Source organism: Rhinocladiella mackenziei, assembly GCF_000835555.1.
Source record: "Rhinocladiella mackenziei CBS 650.93 unplaced genomic scaffold supercont1.7, whole genome shotgun sequence".
Lineage (NCBI taxonomy): Eukaryota > Fungi > Ascomycota > Eurotiomycetes > Chaetothyriales > Herpotrichiellaceae > Rhinocladiella > Rhinocladiella mackenziei.
In genome coordinates this window covers 1,421,920-1,436,184 of record NW_013550598.1, presented here as the reverse complement: position 1 = coordinate 1,436,184, position 14,265 = coordinate 1,421,920, and the positions used below count along the sequence as shown (strand labels likewise).

The 14,265-nt window shown below is 51.5% G+C and overlaps 7 protein-coding genes across 7 annotated transcripts in view; 5 read left to right on the top strand and 2 right to left on the bottom strand.

Moving 5' to 3' along the window:
- Window positions 1-212, top strand: part of Z518_09331 (uncharacterized protein) — a gene marked incomplete at both ends in the record, with an annotated part of 3,719 nt that extends 3,507 nt beyond the window's left edge. The window contains one exon of the mRNA XM_013413287.1: window positions 6-212. Coding sequence (XP_013268741.1) covers window positions 6-212 — 207 coding nt within the window. The remainder of the gene's footprint in view (window positions 1-5) is intronic.
- A 326-nt stretch (window positions 213-538) lies between these two features.
- Window positions 539-2,218, bottom strand: Z518_09330 (uncharacterized protein; the record flags this gene model as incomplete). Its single annotated transcript, XM_013413286.1, has 4 exons — window positions 539-1,102; window positions 1,181-1,663; window positions 1,715-1,991; window positions 2,040-2,218. The coding sequence occupies 4 exons, from the start codon at window positions 2,216-2,218 to the stop codon at window positions 539-541; spliced, it is 1,503 nt and encodes a 500-aa protein (XP_013268740.1).
- Window positions 2,219-2,679: 461 nt separating this feature from the next.
- Z518_09329 (uncharacterized protein) lies at window positions 2,680-3,449 on the bottom strand (the record flags this gene model as incomplete). The annotated part of the gene is made up of 4 exons (XM_013413285.1): window positions 2,680-3,177; window positions 3,230-3,289; window positions 3,346-3,369; window positions 3,417-3,449. The coding sequence occupies 4 exons, from the start codon at window positions 3,447-3,449 to the stop codon at window positions 2,680-2,682; spliced, it is 615 nt and encodes a 204-aa protein (XP_013268739.1).
- Window positions 3,450-4,049: 600 nt separating this feature from the next.
- On the top strand, window positions 4,050-4,734 carry Z518_09328 (uncharacterized protein; the record flags this gene model as incomplete). Its single annotated transcript, XM_013413284.1, has 4 exons — window positions 4,050-4,298; window positions 4,357-4,437; window positions 4,494-4,663; window positions 4,725-4,734. The coding sequence occupies 4 exons, from the start codon at window positions 4,050-4,052 to the stop codon at window positions 4,732-4,734; spliced, it is 510 nt and encodes a 169-aa protein (XP_013268738.1).
- An 888-nt stretch (window positions 4,735-5,622) lies between these two features.
- Window positions 5,623-7,354, top strand: Z518_09327 (uncharacterized protein; the record flags this gene model as incomplete). Its single annotated transcript, XM_013413283.1, has 2 exons — window positions 5,623-5,931; window positions 5,990-7,354. The coding sequence occupies 2 exons, from the start codon at window positions 5,623-5,625 to the stop codon at window positions 7,352-7,354; spliced, it is 1,674 nt and encodes a 557-aa protein (XP_013268737.1).
- Window positions 7,355-8,635: 1,281 nt separating this feature from the next.
- Window positions 8,636-11,484, top strand: Z518_09326 (uncharacterized protein; the record flags this gene model as incomplete). The annotated part of the gene is made up of 2 exons (XM_013413282.1): window positions 8,636-11,074; window positions 11,131-11,484. The coding sequence occupies 2 exons, from the start codon at window positions 8,636-8,638 to the stop codon at window positions 11,482-11,484; spliced, it is 2,793 nt and encodes a 930-aa protein (XP_013268736.1).
- Window positions 11,485-12,575: 1,091 nt separating this feature from the next.
- Window positions 12,576-14,169, top strand: Z518_09325 (calcium/proton exchanger; the record flags this gene model as incomplete). Its single annotated transcript, XM_013413281.1, has 3 exons — window positions 12,576-13,703; window positions 13,757-13,966; window positions 14,026-14,169. 3 exons carry the CDS (start codon window positions 12,576-12,578, stop codon window positions 14,167-14,169), a joined length of 1,482 nt encoding a protein of 493 aa, XP_013268735.1.
- Window positions 14,170-14,265: the final 96 nt, after the last annotated feature.

The following is a 14,265-nucleotide window of genomic DNA, read 5'->3' as shown; positions in this document are numbered from 1 at the left end:
TACAGATACTACTCGACAGAGGGGCGGAGATCAATGCTCAAGGAGGACTCCATGGCAATGCCCTGCAAGCAGCATCGCACGGTGGTCACGAGAAGGTTGTACAGATACTACTCGACAGAGGGGCGGAGATCAATGCTCAAGGAGGGCGCTATGGCGATGCCCTGCAAGTAGCATCACGGAATGGTCACGAGAAGACTGCAAATGATACATGACAAGATGTCATGTTGCTCAAGGCTGTGACCCAGCATCAAGAAGATAAGAGCGAAGCGTTAGACCAAGGTGCATTCGACTTCGGTAGGTTAGGTGTCGGTAGGGCCTCCCCGTATATAGTGACAGGAATAGAGCCAGGCTTCGATATACCAGAATAATCGCCTGGGAGAGACTGGGACAGAAAAGCCTTGGGTAGGTAGCACATTGTTGATTATGGAAAATTTCACGTTTAACGTGGCCACTCCTAAGTCCGCAAGGAGACGAAAAATATCGCTGGAGGCCGAGAGCAGGCAGACAAGAGCGATGGGATAATGACTGAAACTCGTGTTCAGACTGAGCCACATTGCAGATCGACTGGTATCGTAGCTCTAGCCATACTTAAAGCAGAGCCTGGAAGGATTGCCAGTTGCCGACTTGTTCCAAGGTACTGTAGCTCCGCCCTCGCTTCCGTTATCCTCTGTTCCAGGACGCACACCTCTGATTCGTGGGACGAATTGGTGGCAAGGGCCTTCGAGACGTCCTGCAACACCGCACGTCTCTTTGTCGCTGCTTCTTCCGCGTTTCGCACGACTTGTTCGACAATTTCTCTTGGCCGACGCTCGAGCTTCGCGACTAGGTTGTCGAGTTGCTTGTTTAGTGTCATTGTCGAGCTGTCCATGCACGTGGAGAGGCCAAGATGCTGGAAGAGTGCCATCGCTGCGGGATTACTGGGTTGCGCGTCTTCTGCCTGTGACCGCACAACAGATGGCTTTGGGCGAGAGAGAATGATCGACTCAAGCGTCTGAGTCTGCGAGGACAGGCGGTGCAACGCCAGTCTTTGGGACTGCAGATTTTCCAGCTTCGCGGAGAGAGTCTCGAGGGACACCGTAAGAGACGAAAGCTTGCGATAAATCTAGTAGTTGACAATTCAGCGTGTGAGTCAGAGCTACTATTTTCCGAGGGTGTTAGGGTGAGCAACGCTCCTACATACCTGTTCAGTAAGCTCTCGGTTCTGCTGCTGAAGATTCCGCTCGAGGCGTGAAATGGTTGCGTCGATTGGATTCCCATACTCCTGTGCCACTACCATGGTAACAACATCATTGATCTCTGTGTATAGAGAGCCCAGGTCGTCTTGGATCTCCTTGATCATCGCGGCAGAGACTTCTTGAGCTGGCTGGACGGTCCCTGGATTTCCATCAAGGTTCTGGAGATACGTCCGGTCAAGGCTGTCCTTGATGGCTTTGGTGCGGAAATATCGCAATGCAGCAGTGAGTCTGGCCACTCGGTCTCGTATCGCATCCACATCGAGCGTGACTTTCGGCGTATTAGAAGGCGGTTCGTCGAGCTCTGCAAGGGCACGGTCGTCTGAGTTGAGGACTTCGGTCACAATCGGCGTGACGGACTTGATGTCTCTGGTTATATTGTCACGCTCGTCTTGGAGGTCTGTCCTCAGAGTGTCGAACAGCTGTTCGTTCTGCGTATAATCAGATAGTGATCTCAACAAAGCACAAGAGATAAAACGAACGACAAATCTGACGTGCTGAGCCTCAGCAGCTTCTTTCTGGCTGAAGTGCTGTGCATGGCATGACTTGCGGATTCGAGAAGCGTTCTCTGAGGCTGCTGGCCGAATCAAGTGCGCATTTTGAGCGGTGAGGATCCTCATTCGCTTCTCAATGGCCCTTGTTGAGGCATGGAGAGCCGTGATGGCAGATTGAACCTCCCCATCCGTGGACGGAATGGTTATCGAGTCAGTCCCTTTGCACACGGCTCTGAGAGCTGCGTCATCTTCCAGTTGCTGCCATCTACATGCCCTCAGTCTCCGTACACAGGATGTTGTTGAGTTTCCTTACAATGCGAGCTCTTCGCACGACAAGGGATTCGATCGCACAAGATTCTCTTGTATCCAACTAGCCACCAAAGATTTTGGATTGGCCGACCGGATTTCTTGAATCTCAGAGCCAGAAAAGATAATGTTCCGCGCTCGAGCGGCCTCCAGCAGCTTGTCTGCCCATGAATCGTTTGGAGACATATTGGAGAATCTTCTTATCCACATCATCCCGGTCCCGCAGAAATAATATTCAGACAGCTGGCTTGGCAAACATTGACTCCTCCTAGCTCTACAAGAGGCATTTGGTCCTTACTGACGAGAGTAATCTAGGCCGTCAAGGAGTTGGAAGGGGGAGAGTATTCGAGTCATGTTCTCGTAACTTAGGCTTTGATACACTGACTTGTCGTACGCTAGGGATGCTGGAGTGAATCGAAATACTGACCACTCAGATACAAATAAAATCAGGTCATCAGCCACCTCGCCAAACTACCATTTCGTAAAAAAGGGAATGACATGCAATGCCATCAAGATGTTCAAGGAGCATGTCAAAATACCAGCTGAGAGGCATGTGCAATGCTCAATTGTCTCATAGTCACCACGGGCCATTTTCCCTCACGGGCTTCGATCGAACACCAGCTCACAATTTCCAAGAAAGCGCACCTTCAAGATTGTTTGGCATGCCCATTGACGGCAGATCCATTCACCGCCCCCTTGACTTTTTGGCCCTTCGACTCGCGGTATTTGGCAATGTCTTGTTCAACAAGCTTGTCCACACGGCTCTTCAACTCCGGCCGGTAACCAAGCGCAAACAGGATTTCGAGCCAGACGAACAAAGGAGCCAGGAAAAGGGCCTGGAAGAGGTTGTCCAGAAGAGCCGGGGCTCGACCCTCAAACACTCCGTGACCCATGAACTGTGCGATCCATGAGGCAACGAAAGCGGCCGCGGCCCAGAAGTTTGCTGTCATCCCATGTTCCACGGTAAGATATTTCCCATATGCAGTTCCGACCAGTAGCAATGCAGAAAGTACGGTCCCGGCGACGGGCTCCAGCAATATGTACAAGGCACAATACGATAAACAGAGGATCGTGCCCACATTGAACTCGAAATAGGGAATAGTCATCGACTCCGGCAGTTTAATCAACGGTGGGGTATTCGTGCCCTTGCAAAACGTGAGCTCAATAGATTCCAATGGGGATGGATTCGTTTCGTACGAGAAGAAATGTAGTCCACAGTATGACGGGGACTCCGATCATATGTATGGCAATATTGACCTATTTGAGCGTGAGTGGGTAGGGACATCTTCTTGCATTTTCAGGTAGATCTATACCGGATCGTGATGATATGCACCATACTGCGAGAGGTCAGCAAGACTCCCCGAGGACGCAGTTTCGGACTCACAAATCGCAGTTGCTTCTCCAGATTGAGTGCCATGGTGGGAGTGGTGGTACACTGTGTCTCTTACACAGAGAATATGACGAGTTCAACTCATTGAATGTGAGGACGAGAGGTTTGAAGTGCCGATGGCAACCAGGCTGGGGGGCATGAAGTGATGGGTGAGAAGCAGAGCGAGATCACGCCGACTCGCATGCCACATCTCACCACCAAACTGGCGGGTACCGAGCGAAGCAAATACGTATGGGCTTCTTGGTGGTGGCGTGTGAGAGGACGAGGGACCCCAGGCGCAATTCTCCGCAGCAACATTTGCCATATAGTCGTAAACACTTCACCGTAATCGATACCAGCCGCGCATCCTCGAGAAAAAAAAGGTGTATCGTCGAACTCACAACAAACCGTCGCAAACCCGGTTTCATCTACTCCCTCGTCGTCCTCAGAGACGCGTTTTGTCTCGCGACGCAGTGGCTCGGGCTCCTTAAAGCTTTTCAAGTGTCTATATCACGAGCGAGGACAGCGGAAGGCCAAGTGATTCTGAAAGAGGATGAATTGAAGTGCTCGAAGCAAGCCATTTTAGGCGGTCATTATTTCCCATCGCAACGAACGATCATCTCCGTCACTCATCACAAACAGTTCATCATGTTCTTCCTGCGTTATCTCGAAAGAGAGATCAGTATCCATCCATCCTTCTTTAGCAGCAGCATACATCAGAGGTTGAAGGATCAACTCTATGCGGACCTGGAGGGGAGCTGTAATGGAGAGTACTACATCGTATGCATAATGGACATCTACAATATCTCTCCAGGAAGAGTCAGGCCGGGTTCGGGAGAAGCTCATTTTACAATTCTTTACCGCGCCATTCTTTGGAAGCCGTTCAAGGGCGAGACGGTGAGGGCGTTCCACTGAAAGATAGACATGGCCCATGAGACTGACAGGGAACGCGCAGATTGACTGTGCTGTCTCCTCGATCAAGGCTCAAGGAGTCTTTTGCGAAGCAGGACCACTCACAGTGTTTGTGTCAAAAATGGTGGGTGATGACAAGCCCTTTTTCCGGGCGATCGTCCATGTATTGATTCAAAGCAGCATCTGCCACCTGATATGCGACACAATCCAGATGCGACTCCACCACAATATTCCAACAACGCAGGAGATGTCATCGAGAAAGGTTCGGCGGTGAGAGTCCAACTGATTGGGCTGCGAAGCGACGTGGGCAATATGTACGCCGTCGGAAAGATGTCGGCTCAATGGTTTGGGTGAGTTCAAATGCATCTTCTACGTCCCGTTTGAAGGGCTATTTTTTTCTGATTCAAATAGTGCTTCATGAACGATCCGCGCCAGTATTGTGTTGTCGTGCGCAGTCAGACGAACCCACATGATTTTTGTCTACTAGGAAGAACGACAAGTTCACATCAGGAAAACAACCCAGCCTCGACGTCGCAGATATGGGAGGAACTAAGAATTGACCCTCCAGAATAGCCTTTTGAATGAACTCGGGTTTGTCGATCAGCCGTGGTCAAGGGATGGTTCTATGGAACTGAAAATGGATTCTTGCTTCCCCAGGGTGGTTCACGGATGGCGCAATTTCAGGGAGGCGGGGATTAACTGAAAGATATTCGGGGCGATCAACCCTGCACATTGGAGGCGCTGATGATGAAAAGCTCGAACAAGGAGGCTCTTATGAGATCTGCTAGCACTCAAGGAGGACAGTGCAGAGCTCAAAACCGACCCCCCCCAGCTTGAAAAGATGAAACACCGCTAGTTGCACGGCGTCGGCTTGAACTCTGCATGTTTGGACGCGATGGCGGGGCAACGCGTCTTCCTATTGAAGGACTGTGCCCAAATGCAGCCTTCAGGGACTTGTTCCCCATTGCCCGCAGACCACAGAATAATAGATCCTGTCTTCACTTTTGTCGGTGTGTTTCCAGAAAAACAAGGATACTTTTCCGTCACCTCTCGTAACGCGCAGGTCACCTTCATTCTCACCCACCACCCTTTCTAAATATTTCTTGGGAGGGCTACTACGTCGCTTTTGCTGACAACGCGGTTGACCTTCTGCGCTTACTGGAGTTTGCTGCGCTTGCCTCTTCTGCGAGCACGATCACAACAAAGCTGCTGACATTCTTCTCGCTCCGCGCGTCTCTCATTCTTTGGTCTGAATACGTACGGTTGTTCGTCATTGACACGGTACTCGTCACTTTGGCCGTTCGTCAACATGACTTTGAAAGACATCTACCAGCAGTTCCTTGACCTCCCGAATCCCATCAGCCTTTCCGAGGATGCCTCTCTACATTACATCACAACACTGACCACAATCTCACCATCGGGGTCTATTGTTGGACATCTTGAGTCTCAAAACAAGAAAGTGGTGAAGGTTAGGAGTGCCAAAATTGTCTCAGCGGTCGAGGGCAACGATGCGCTTGCGGTCGAGGTAGAGACGGTTCTGGAATTCATCTCAGGTGGAGGAGCATACTTGCCCGGTCTGGAAAACTTCGTCGTGGACAAGATTGCTACGATTCCAACGGTAAGACGTCCGAGATTTCATCCGAGCTATTGCGGCTGACATAGGGGATCCGTCCCAGACTCATATAGTCTCTTTCGATGCGGAGCGCAAGATCACACAGATACGGATTTCCTGGGATCAGGCCTCGCTATTGAAACAGACCGAAGTGATCGGGTCGAGGGGCAAGAATTGGCCTATCGTTGATGGCAAGGATCAGATCAGACTTATCCATACCAGCTCCACGGCTGTGCCAGCACCATCGTCCGAATTACCGACCAGTCCGCACGGTCGGTCTGAAAACCAAAGTATGGCTTCGTCTCGCAATGTATCCCCCAGCAAGAGGCGTATCAGAGACCCTCACACCAGTCTGGATCTTTTCTCTCCAACGACAGGCGACGAAAACCCACCGCTGGCAAACCCCAATAGTGTGGCGCCGCGTGCCTCTGCTAGGCCGCCGCCCCGCGAAATGAGCGAGCTTTTTGCAGCTGGTCATGAAGATAACGAGCCAGGGTCACCCAAGAAGGCCCCAATTGGTCCCGTGATTGCACCCAAAGGTGCCGGCAGCAAGAAGTTTGCACCTTCTCGCCTCTTCGCCGACGACCCAGACGAGCCGGCCGCCGTGGGCTACAAGTCTCATCCGGCCAAGTACAACCATTTCGACTTGGGCGATGCGGATGAAGACGACCCAATGCAATACCAGGAGGAAGTCGCCAAGCCCAAGTTGGCGGTACCGGTGCGGGCCAGGTCGGACAAACACCAGTCTCAATGGGATTTTTCAGACTTTTCCACTCCGGCAAAGGTGCCCCAGAAAGTGCGAGGCCAAGATGTGGTCCATTTCAGCCTCGACAGTGCCGAGAATGACCTTGAGACTCCCGCAAAGCAAGCCGTCGGCAAGCCTCGTCGTGACAATGAAACCCACTTTGAGCTCCAGGACGATGGCATTTCAGTTGAGCGACATGTCGTCGCGAAGCCTCGAAAAGATGCGGAGACGCATTTTCAATTGAAGGATACAGCAACACCTGCACCGAATCGAACATCCGGCCGTCCGATGAGCTCGGTCGGTGATCGCATGGGATTGTACACCAACAACCTGTACGGTGAAGAGAGAGACAACAAACCTCAAGAAAAGGTGCCACTGTCGACCATTACGAACATTGCCAGTCGCAAGAATGATTTTGATAGCCATTGGACCATGGCAGACGCTTCGACGGCCCCGGAGAAAGCCAACAATGAGAACAATCATGTCGGTGACAACCGAAAAAAGGCCGTTCAGATGATGGATGCGCATTGGGACACTTATGATCAGTCTCCCGACCAAGTCGAGAAGGCCGCGACACAAAGTCGACAGAGGAAAGGGATGGAGAGTCACTGGAGTTTAGGTGAGGAGGAGCAGTCGAAGCCCGATGCCAAACCCGAACCTCAGAAAGGATTCTGGGACTTTTGAAAGAGCCAATGGTGTCGGTCGTCACTGAAGAGGCCATAAGCAGATTCAAACGGTTGTGTATTGATTGGACATCCAGCGAAGACTGGTAAATGAAGCTGGGATTACCTCGATGGCATGTTAACGACAGTGTTTAGAAAGACTCCCTTCGAACTTGTGTTTTCCCCCTTCTCTTTGGTGGTTTGGGGTTGATGTCCATAAGAATAGTGGGATGCGCACCCATGATAACAGCTCAAACCTTCGGCCTTATCGACTTGGTTAGAAAGTTAGAATGCCCGAAGGGAATCGAGTCGTCATGATTACCAGTATCAATCCTAAGTTCCCCAGGCTTCACGGATCACCTCCAATCTGCAGACTGACATCACCAGTTGACGATTGGTTCGTTAGAGGCATGATTGATTTCGCAATTGTTCTCAAGTTTAGTGAAGCCAGGAACGGTTTGAGCATCCCTGATTCCCTGTCATCCGCCTGGATCTCAGCCAATGCCCGAGTCCTTAGTCCGGAGTTAAGGCCTCCCCAGGGTGCCCTCGAATTCTCACCGCGGGTGAAGAGGGGTGGGAAAATCATCACCTTACATACTGCACTAGCACATCTTCCGCAATCCGTTCAAGTGAGTCATCGACGACTCTCGTTGGCGTATCAGATTCAAGAACCATCCAATGCACCCCCGGCACGCTGAGTATGCTGATAAACGACGCAACATAGCGGCGGCATCGATTGAGCTGTGGATCCCGAGTTAACACAGCATTTATCCACACTGTTGGCTTGGCCTGGCTTGTGGCTCGAGTTGCCAGTGACAGTAAGCGACTGCTCCTGATCTTTTGGTATTTCATTGTTGCGACAACCCTTTACTCTTTTCAATTCTTCCTCTTTCTTCGACCACCCTGCGTTTGAAGTGCACCCCCCCTTTTACTCGCAGATATCTAGGCCGGCGAAATCTTGTGCCTACATTGTTCTTTGTGGCTTCACCCGTGTGAGAATTTCTCCGCTGATAACTCGCCGTTAAATCCGAACAGCCAATTTTCCCGCTAGGCTGCCAATTGCGACGACTTCAACTGTCTCTTCCCACCGTGAGAAGAGTGCCGTGGAAAGCCGGCGACATCAATTGACCAACCCATAACTGCGTAGTACTCCCTCGACGGGGCTGAAGCGGGAAGAGAACACAAGAACCCTTATTAGCGGCCGCTGGGTCATTTCTTGCCATACCTGTGGGGAGGAGGCTCAACCTCGAAGAACCTGACCCGCGAGGGATTTGATAACAATATTGTCGGGCGAAATCTCAAAATGACTCCTACACCTCCCTCAGCGAACTCATCGCATTCTGGCGCTTCGCCGGACCAGTTCAGAGTTGTTCGAAAGCGAAACCGGATCCCCTTGTCCTGCGCCCCTTGTCGGCATCGGAAGCTGAAATGCAACCGTCAATCGCCGTGCGATAACTGCACAAAACGAGGCGATAGTGGCTCATGCGCCTACGCTGCTCCCGCAGTAAGGAAGAAAGGCAGCCAAAGCCAGAATACCTCCAATACGACACCGGATGATATGCAGAATCGGATAGACCGATTGGAAGGACTGGTTCTGTCGCTCATGACCAATGGCTCGCAGGCCGCGGGTCCGGCTGCGGCCGCGCAAGTTCTTTCTGCCGGTTCAAGTACAGTCGGAAGCGGCTCCCTTGGACCGAATCTCGACAACGAGTTGGATGAAACCACTATGATGGATGAAGCGGACGGGCAAGAGCCAGAACCCGAAAGTGAGACTGATGGAGTAACCAAAAGTTTTGGCATCCTCAAGGTCGACGCTGAGAAGCAAAAGACCTTTTACGTGGGCGAGGCACATTGGGCTGCTCTGCTTAATGAAATTGGCGAGGTCAGGAATTATTTCGTTGCCCACCGGAAGGAGTATGAAGCCCAAATGGAAAAAGTCGAGCAAGCGAGGAAAAATATGGGCACAGACGTGGGATCTGGTCCCGCATTGCTCTTTGGCTCGACGATACCTCCCAGTCGAGCGGAAATTCTCGCTCAAATACCGTCTCGATATATGTCGGACATCCTGATCGGGCGATATTTCAATACCTTTGACCCGGCTACGCACATTTTGCACGGTCCCACTTTCCAGCGGCATTACAATCAGCACTGGGCCGATCCCTCCAAGAGCTCGATCGTTTGGGTGGCTATGTTGTTTGCGATGATGCGTCTAGCCATGTTATCGTACAGGCGAGAAGGGGATGAACCACCAGAGTTTCGCGGTAAATGCCAGGATCTGGCAGCGAACTTCCGCACGCAAATGGCGCACTGTCTCATTACGGCCGATTACACCAAACCGCATAATCACATTATTGAGACGTTGATCTTTCATCTTCATGCGGAATATACCTCCAATCAAGATGCCGAAGCAAGCGTGTGGGTGCTTGTGGGCATGATTGCACGTCTCGCCATGCGCATGGGCTATCACCGGGATGCGAAGCTCTTCCCCAATCTGAGCCCTTTCCAAGGAGAGATGCGGCGTCGTGTGTGGACCTTTGTGCGAAGTGCCGACCTGCTGTTCTCCTTCCAAGTGGCACTTCCTTCGATGATCCGGATTGGAGATTCGGACACGGAGTTACCCCGAAATATCTATGACGACGAGTTTGATGAAGACTCGACCTCGCTTCCCCCGGCTCGTCCTGCCAACGAGGCCACCCCAATCTCATACATGATAGCCAAAGGGCGCCTTTCGTTTGGGTTTGGACGGGTGCTAGAAGAGATCAATGGAGTCCACCGAAAGGGATATGATGAAGTTCTCAAGATCGACCGCGGCTTGAGGGATATCTATGAAAGCATTCCAGATCATCTGAAGCTTCGCCCCATGGCGGAACAGACATTGGCACCTATCTCCCTGATCATGGCCCGATTCAGTCTGGCTTCTGTTTATCACAAATCGCAATGTGTCCTCCATCGACGATTTATGCGGCTGGCGAGACCGGGAAATCGATACATGCATTCAAGGCGAACGTGCCTCGATTCGGCCATGCAACTTCTCAGTTTCCAGGCCATTCAGCATCAACAAAGTCGGGAACGTGGGCGACTGAGAAGTCTGCGCAACCACGTGAATTCACTCACGGCGCACGATTATCTTTTGGCGGCGACCGCGGTTTGCATGGATCTCTACAATCACCGAGAGCGGCCGGATAACGATGTCAGTACGCCAAGTACCTCCGTGAGTGGCGGCAGCATCAGCCAAGGAAGCAATATCTCGGATGGTGCCTACGTCCCGGGACTCAGTTACACGCGCGAAGATCTCATTCGTGCTTTGGAAGAGAGCCGCGATGTATGGATGGCCAACCGCGACCTCAGCATCGAAGCGTACAAGGCCAGCGAACTCCTGAACGTGCTTCTATATCACATCAAGCTCCCTTATTCCCCCAGCAATCCCCAGCATCGCCAACTCCCCCCGGGAACACAACAGCCTTCGGGATCCGGCAACGATGAGCAGACAGCGGCCATGACTCTGGGGATGTTGCAAGCGGGCGGAGTGGGCAGTAATGGAGCTGGAGGCAGCATGTCACAAGCAGGATCACCGGGCGGGCAATGGGATAAGAATGGACCGAGTGCCGGATTCACTTCCGGTGGAGACCAATTTAACTCGGGTCTCTTTGGGGCGGCCGCAGCGAATGCACCCAGTCCTTTCCCGGCAGGATTTTTCGGAGGACCCATGGGTGACCTCGGTCAGGGCATGAATCTGGATTGGGTAAGTGCTGAACCTTTTTGGGATTTTGGCGATTCGAGGCATTAACAGCCACGCAGGAAGCATGGGATCAATACATGCAGCCGTCGAATCTATCACTGGACCCGGCGGCAAGTCTGTGGTCAAATAACTCGCCCAACAACAATTTGTTCACCCAGACGTCGTCCCCTGAGGGAACAGCAGACGCATCGTTTGGTATGGGCGGGCCAAATTTCTATCCCCAGACCATGAGCAGTATGATGAGTGGATCGACAGACCTGTCCAAATCTGATCATCAGATGCCGAATCTGAGTGCCAATTCGACAACGACCGGCAACGACAACAGTGCGGGCGAGGTTTTCATGGGAGTGCAAAGCCCCCAGCCAGGAGGGGTTCCAAGTTGGAAATGGACCGTGATGAACGAGAAGAAATAGGGATGACGATGAATGGACCTGAGAATGATACCCGCGAAATTGATGGATTGTAATGATATGAGAGCAAAGTTTGAGCGTTAGTTGAGGATATCACGGGAAAAGGGAACTCAAAAAGGTAGTCAACACCACATTGTTGCCGACAGTAGATGGATACCGCCTTTTCGGAGGACACGGGCTGGCATGCATCATGTGTTATGTAGAATTGAGCTCAGTCTTGGTCTGTGAGGAAAAACTCTTCTCTAAATTGCGACGAATTGTTCTCTTTGGCTCGTGATCGTGAAACTGACACACCATTACAAGGACGAATGTGGACTATCCTTCGGTTTTCCTCCAAGATTATTTCTATACACAATGATGTGAAAACGTATCACTATGACCTATCACCCTCATTGAAGAAATACACAAGGAGAATGTTTCATCTTCCTGCTGATCAAATACTTTCCTGGAGAGGACTCCAGAGCGTGAGATAAAATTACCCGCCATCGTCGTCGGCACCAGCCACTTAGCCTCGAACGGATGCATGCCCACTGTCAACGGATGATGGGTACCTGGATACATCACTATTAGGAGGCAAGGGATCTAACATTATGCAGACAAAGTTGTCGTCCTTGAGGCCAAAGTCTCGACCCCAAGCCGAGGATTCAGCGTGTCGCGCCGAGCCTAAAATACGGAGTAAGCTTTTATTTGGAGGATCTAATTTGAAACAAGTCCACTGCCTTCTCGAGAACTCAAGCTCAAAATGCCCAATGCGGTGTGCTGTCATTTCTTCTTGGCAAGCTGCTTGCTGCGTTTCTTGTCGTTGCTTGACTGGTGGAGCCTCAGATTTCAAGTTTCAGGCTCACTTCGTCTTGTTCCCTCTTCTTTCACTGCTTCTGCTTTTGTTTCTGTTTCTGCGTTTGACTCATTGTCCCGAACCTCTCAATTCCTCCCCCGGCAATATGCTTCTGTGAAGCACACCATACCCTCCTTTCCTTGGTGCCCACGATTCATTGCGTTTCCAACAAGCCTCCCTCCCCCCCGGATATTAAACCTACCCTCAAGTCGGTCCTTGAATCACTCCCTGAGAGATTCATACGATCCTAACTCTGAAAATGGGCTTACTCAACCGAAAAGCCAAACAACCAGCCAAGGATCCCTCTCCAAACGATGGCGTTGCTGAAAAGGCGAATGGGTCATCCACCCCTCCTTCTCCTGGCGGAGTCCTCCCCCAATTCAACCACAATGGACATGAAGTCACACCTGGCATTCATCCAGACGGAGAAAGTGGTCGACGTGGAATTCACCCTGTTGAATTCACCAGAATAATATGGAAGTCGTCCAGCACGGTATCCAGTTGGGTCAACGTGCTTTGGCCTTTCGTTCCCGCAGCTATTGCCCTCCATTTCGTCAAAGGCGACCACCATCTTTGGACGTTTGCCATCAATTATATTGCCATGGTACCTGCGGCCAACCTTTTGGGTTTCGCGGGGCAAGAATTGGCAAGGAAGCTTCCCAAGGTGGCCGGCATCATCATTGAGACGACGTTGGGCTCGGTCGTGGAGATTGTGCTGTTCATGGTCCTGATCGCTAAAGACAATGGCACGGGAGAACCCGGTCACGGGAATAAGATCCAGGTGATTCAAGCTGCCATTCTCGGGTCCATATTGACCAATCTCTTGCTCTGTTTGGGATTCTGCTTCTTGGTAGGAGGTCTGAAGCACAAGGAGCAAAAATTCCACCCCATCGTCAGTGAAGTTGGTTCGGGGCTCCTTCTGGTTGCCGGATTTGCTCTCATGATTCCCAGTGCCTTTTTCGCTTCTCTCAGTGGTAGCACTGTCAGCGAGGGAGAAGGCTATACGGAGGCAGACCTCCGCAACGACACCCTCCATATCAGCCATGGAGTCTCCATCATTCTCATCATCGCTTTCCTTCTTTATCTCATCTACAATTGCGTCTCGCACGATAATATCTTCCAAGAAGTCCTCGAGGGCGATGAGGAGGCGGATCGAGACCGGCACAAGGATCTGAGAAAGGCTAAATTGACCATGACCGAATGCATTGTGGCGATTGTTTTGGCGTTGACTTTCATCTCTCTCATTGCGGTGTTTCTGGTAGAGGAAATCGAGTATGTCGTTGAGCACGGCGTTCCGGACAATTTCTTGGGCTTGATTCTGGTGCCGTTGGTAGAAAAGGCTGCCGAACATCTGACCGCAGTTGATGAGGCCCATGACAACCAGATTGTAGGTCCCCTGGAGGAGGGAAAATTTGGGACTTGTCACTAACCATCCGGCAGAACTTCGCTCTCTATCACTGTCTCGGGCCCTCGATTCAGACCGCGCTCTTCAACGCGCCTCTTGTTGTGATCGTCGGATGGGGTCTCGACAAGCCAATGGATCTGAATTTTGAAGTGTTCATGGTGGTCCTTCTTGTTTTGTCCATTCTGGTGGTGGGAAATTTCTTGAGAGACGGCTCCTCCAACTACCTGGAGGGAGGACTCCTGGTGGTACGCTCACCCCGGCAGTTTTTACGTGCGAGTGCGCTAGAGCTAAAATGACCGAACAGATCGTCTATATCATCATTGCTGTCACAGCATACTATTATCCCAACGCCGAATTGACCACCTCGAACGGACGTGCGACCACCGAAGGCACTGGAGAAGGAACAGAGGCATTGATTCATGTCGCCGCGAAGATGGTGATGTCTTGAGCAATTTTGATTCGATCGATTCCGCACACATATGATGCGTCCTGGAGAATGAAAATAAAGCAAGGCGTCCAGGTGTTAGCTTCAGACGGGAAGCTT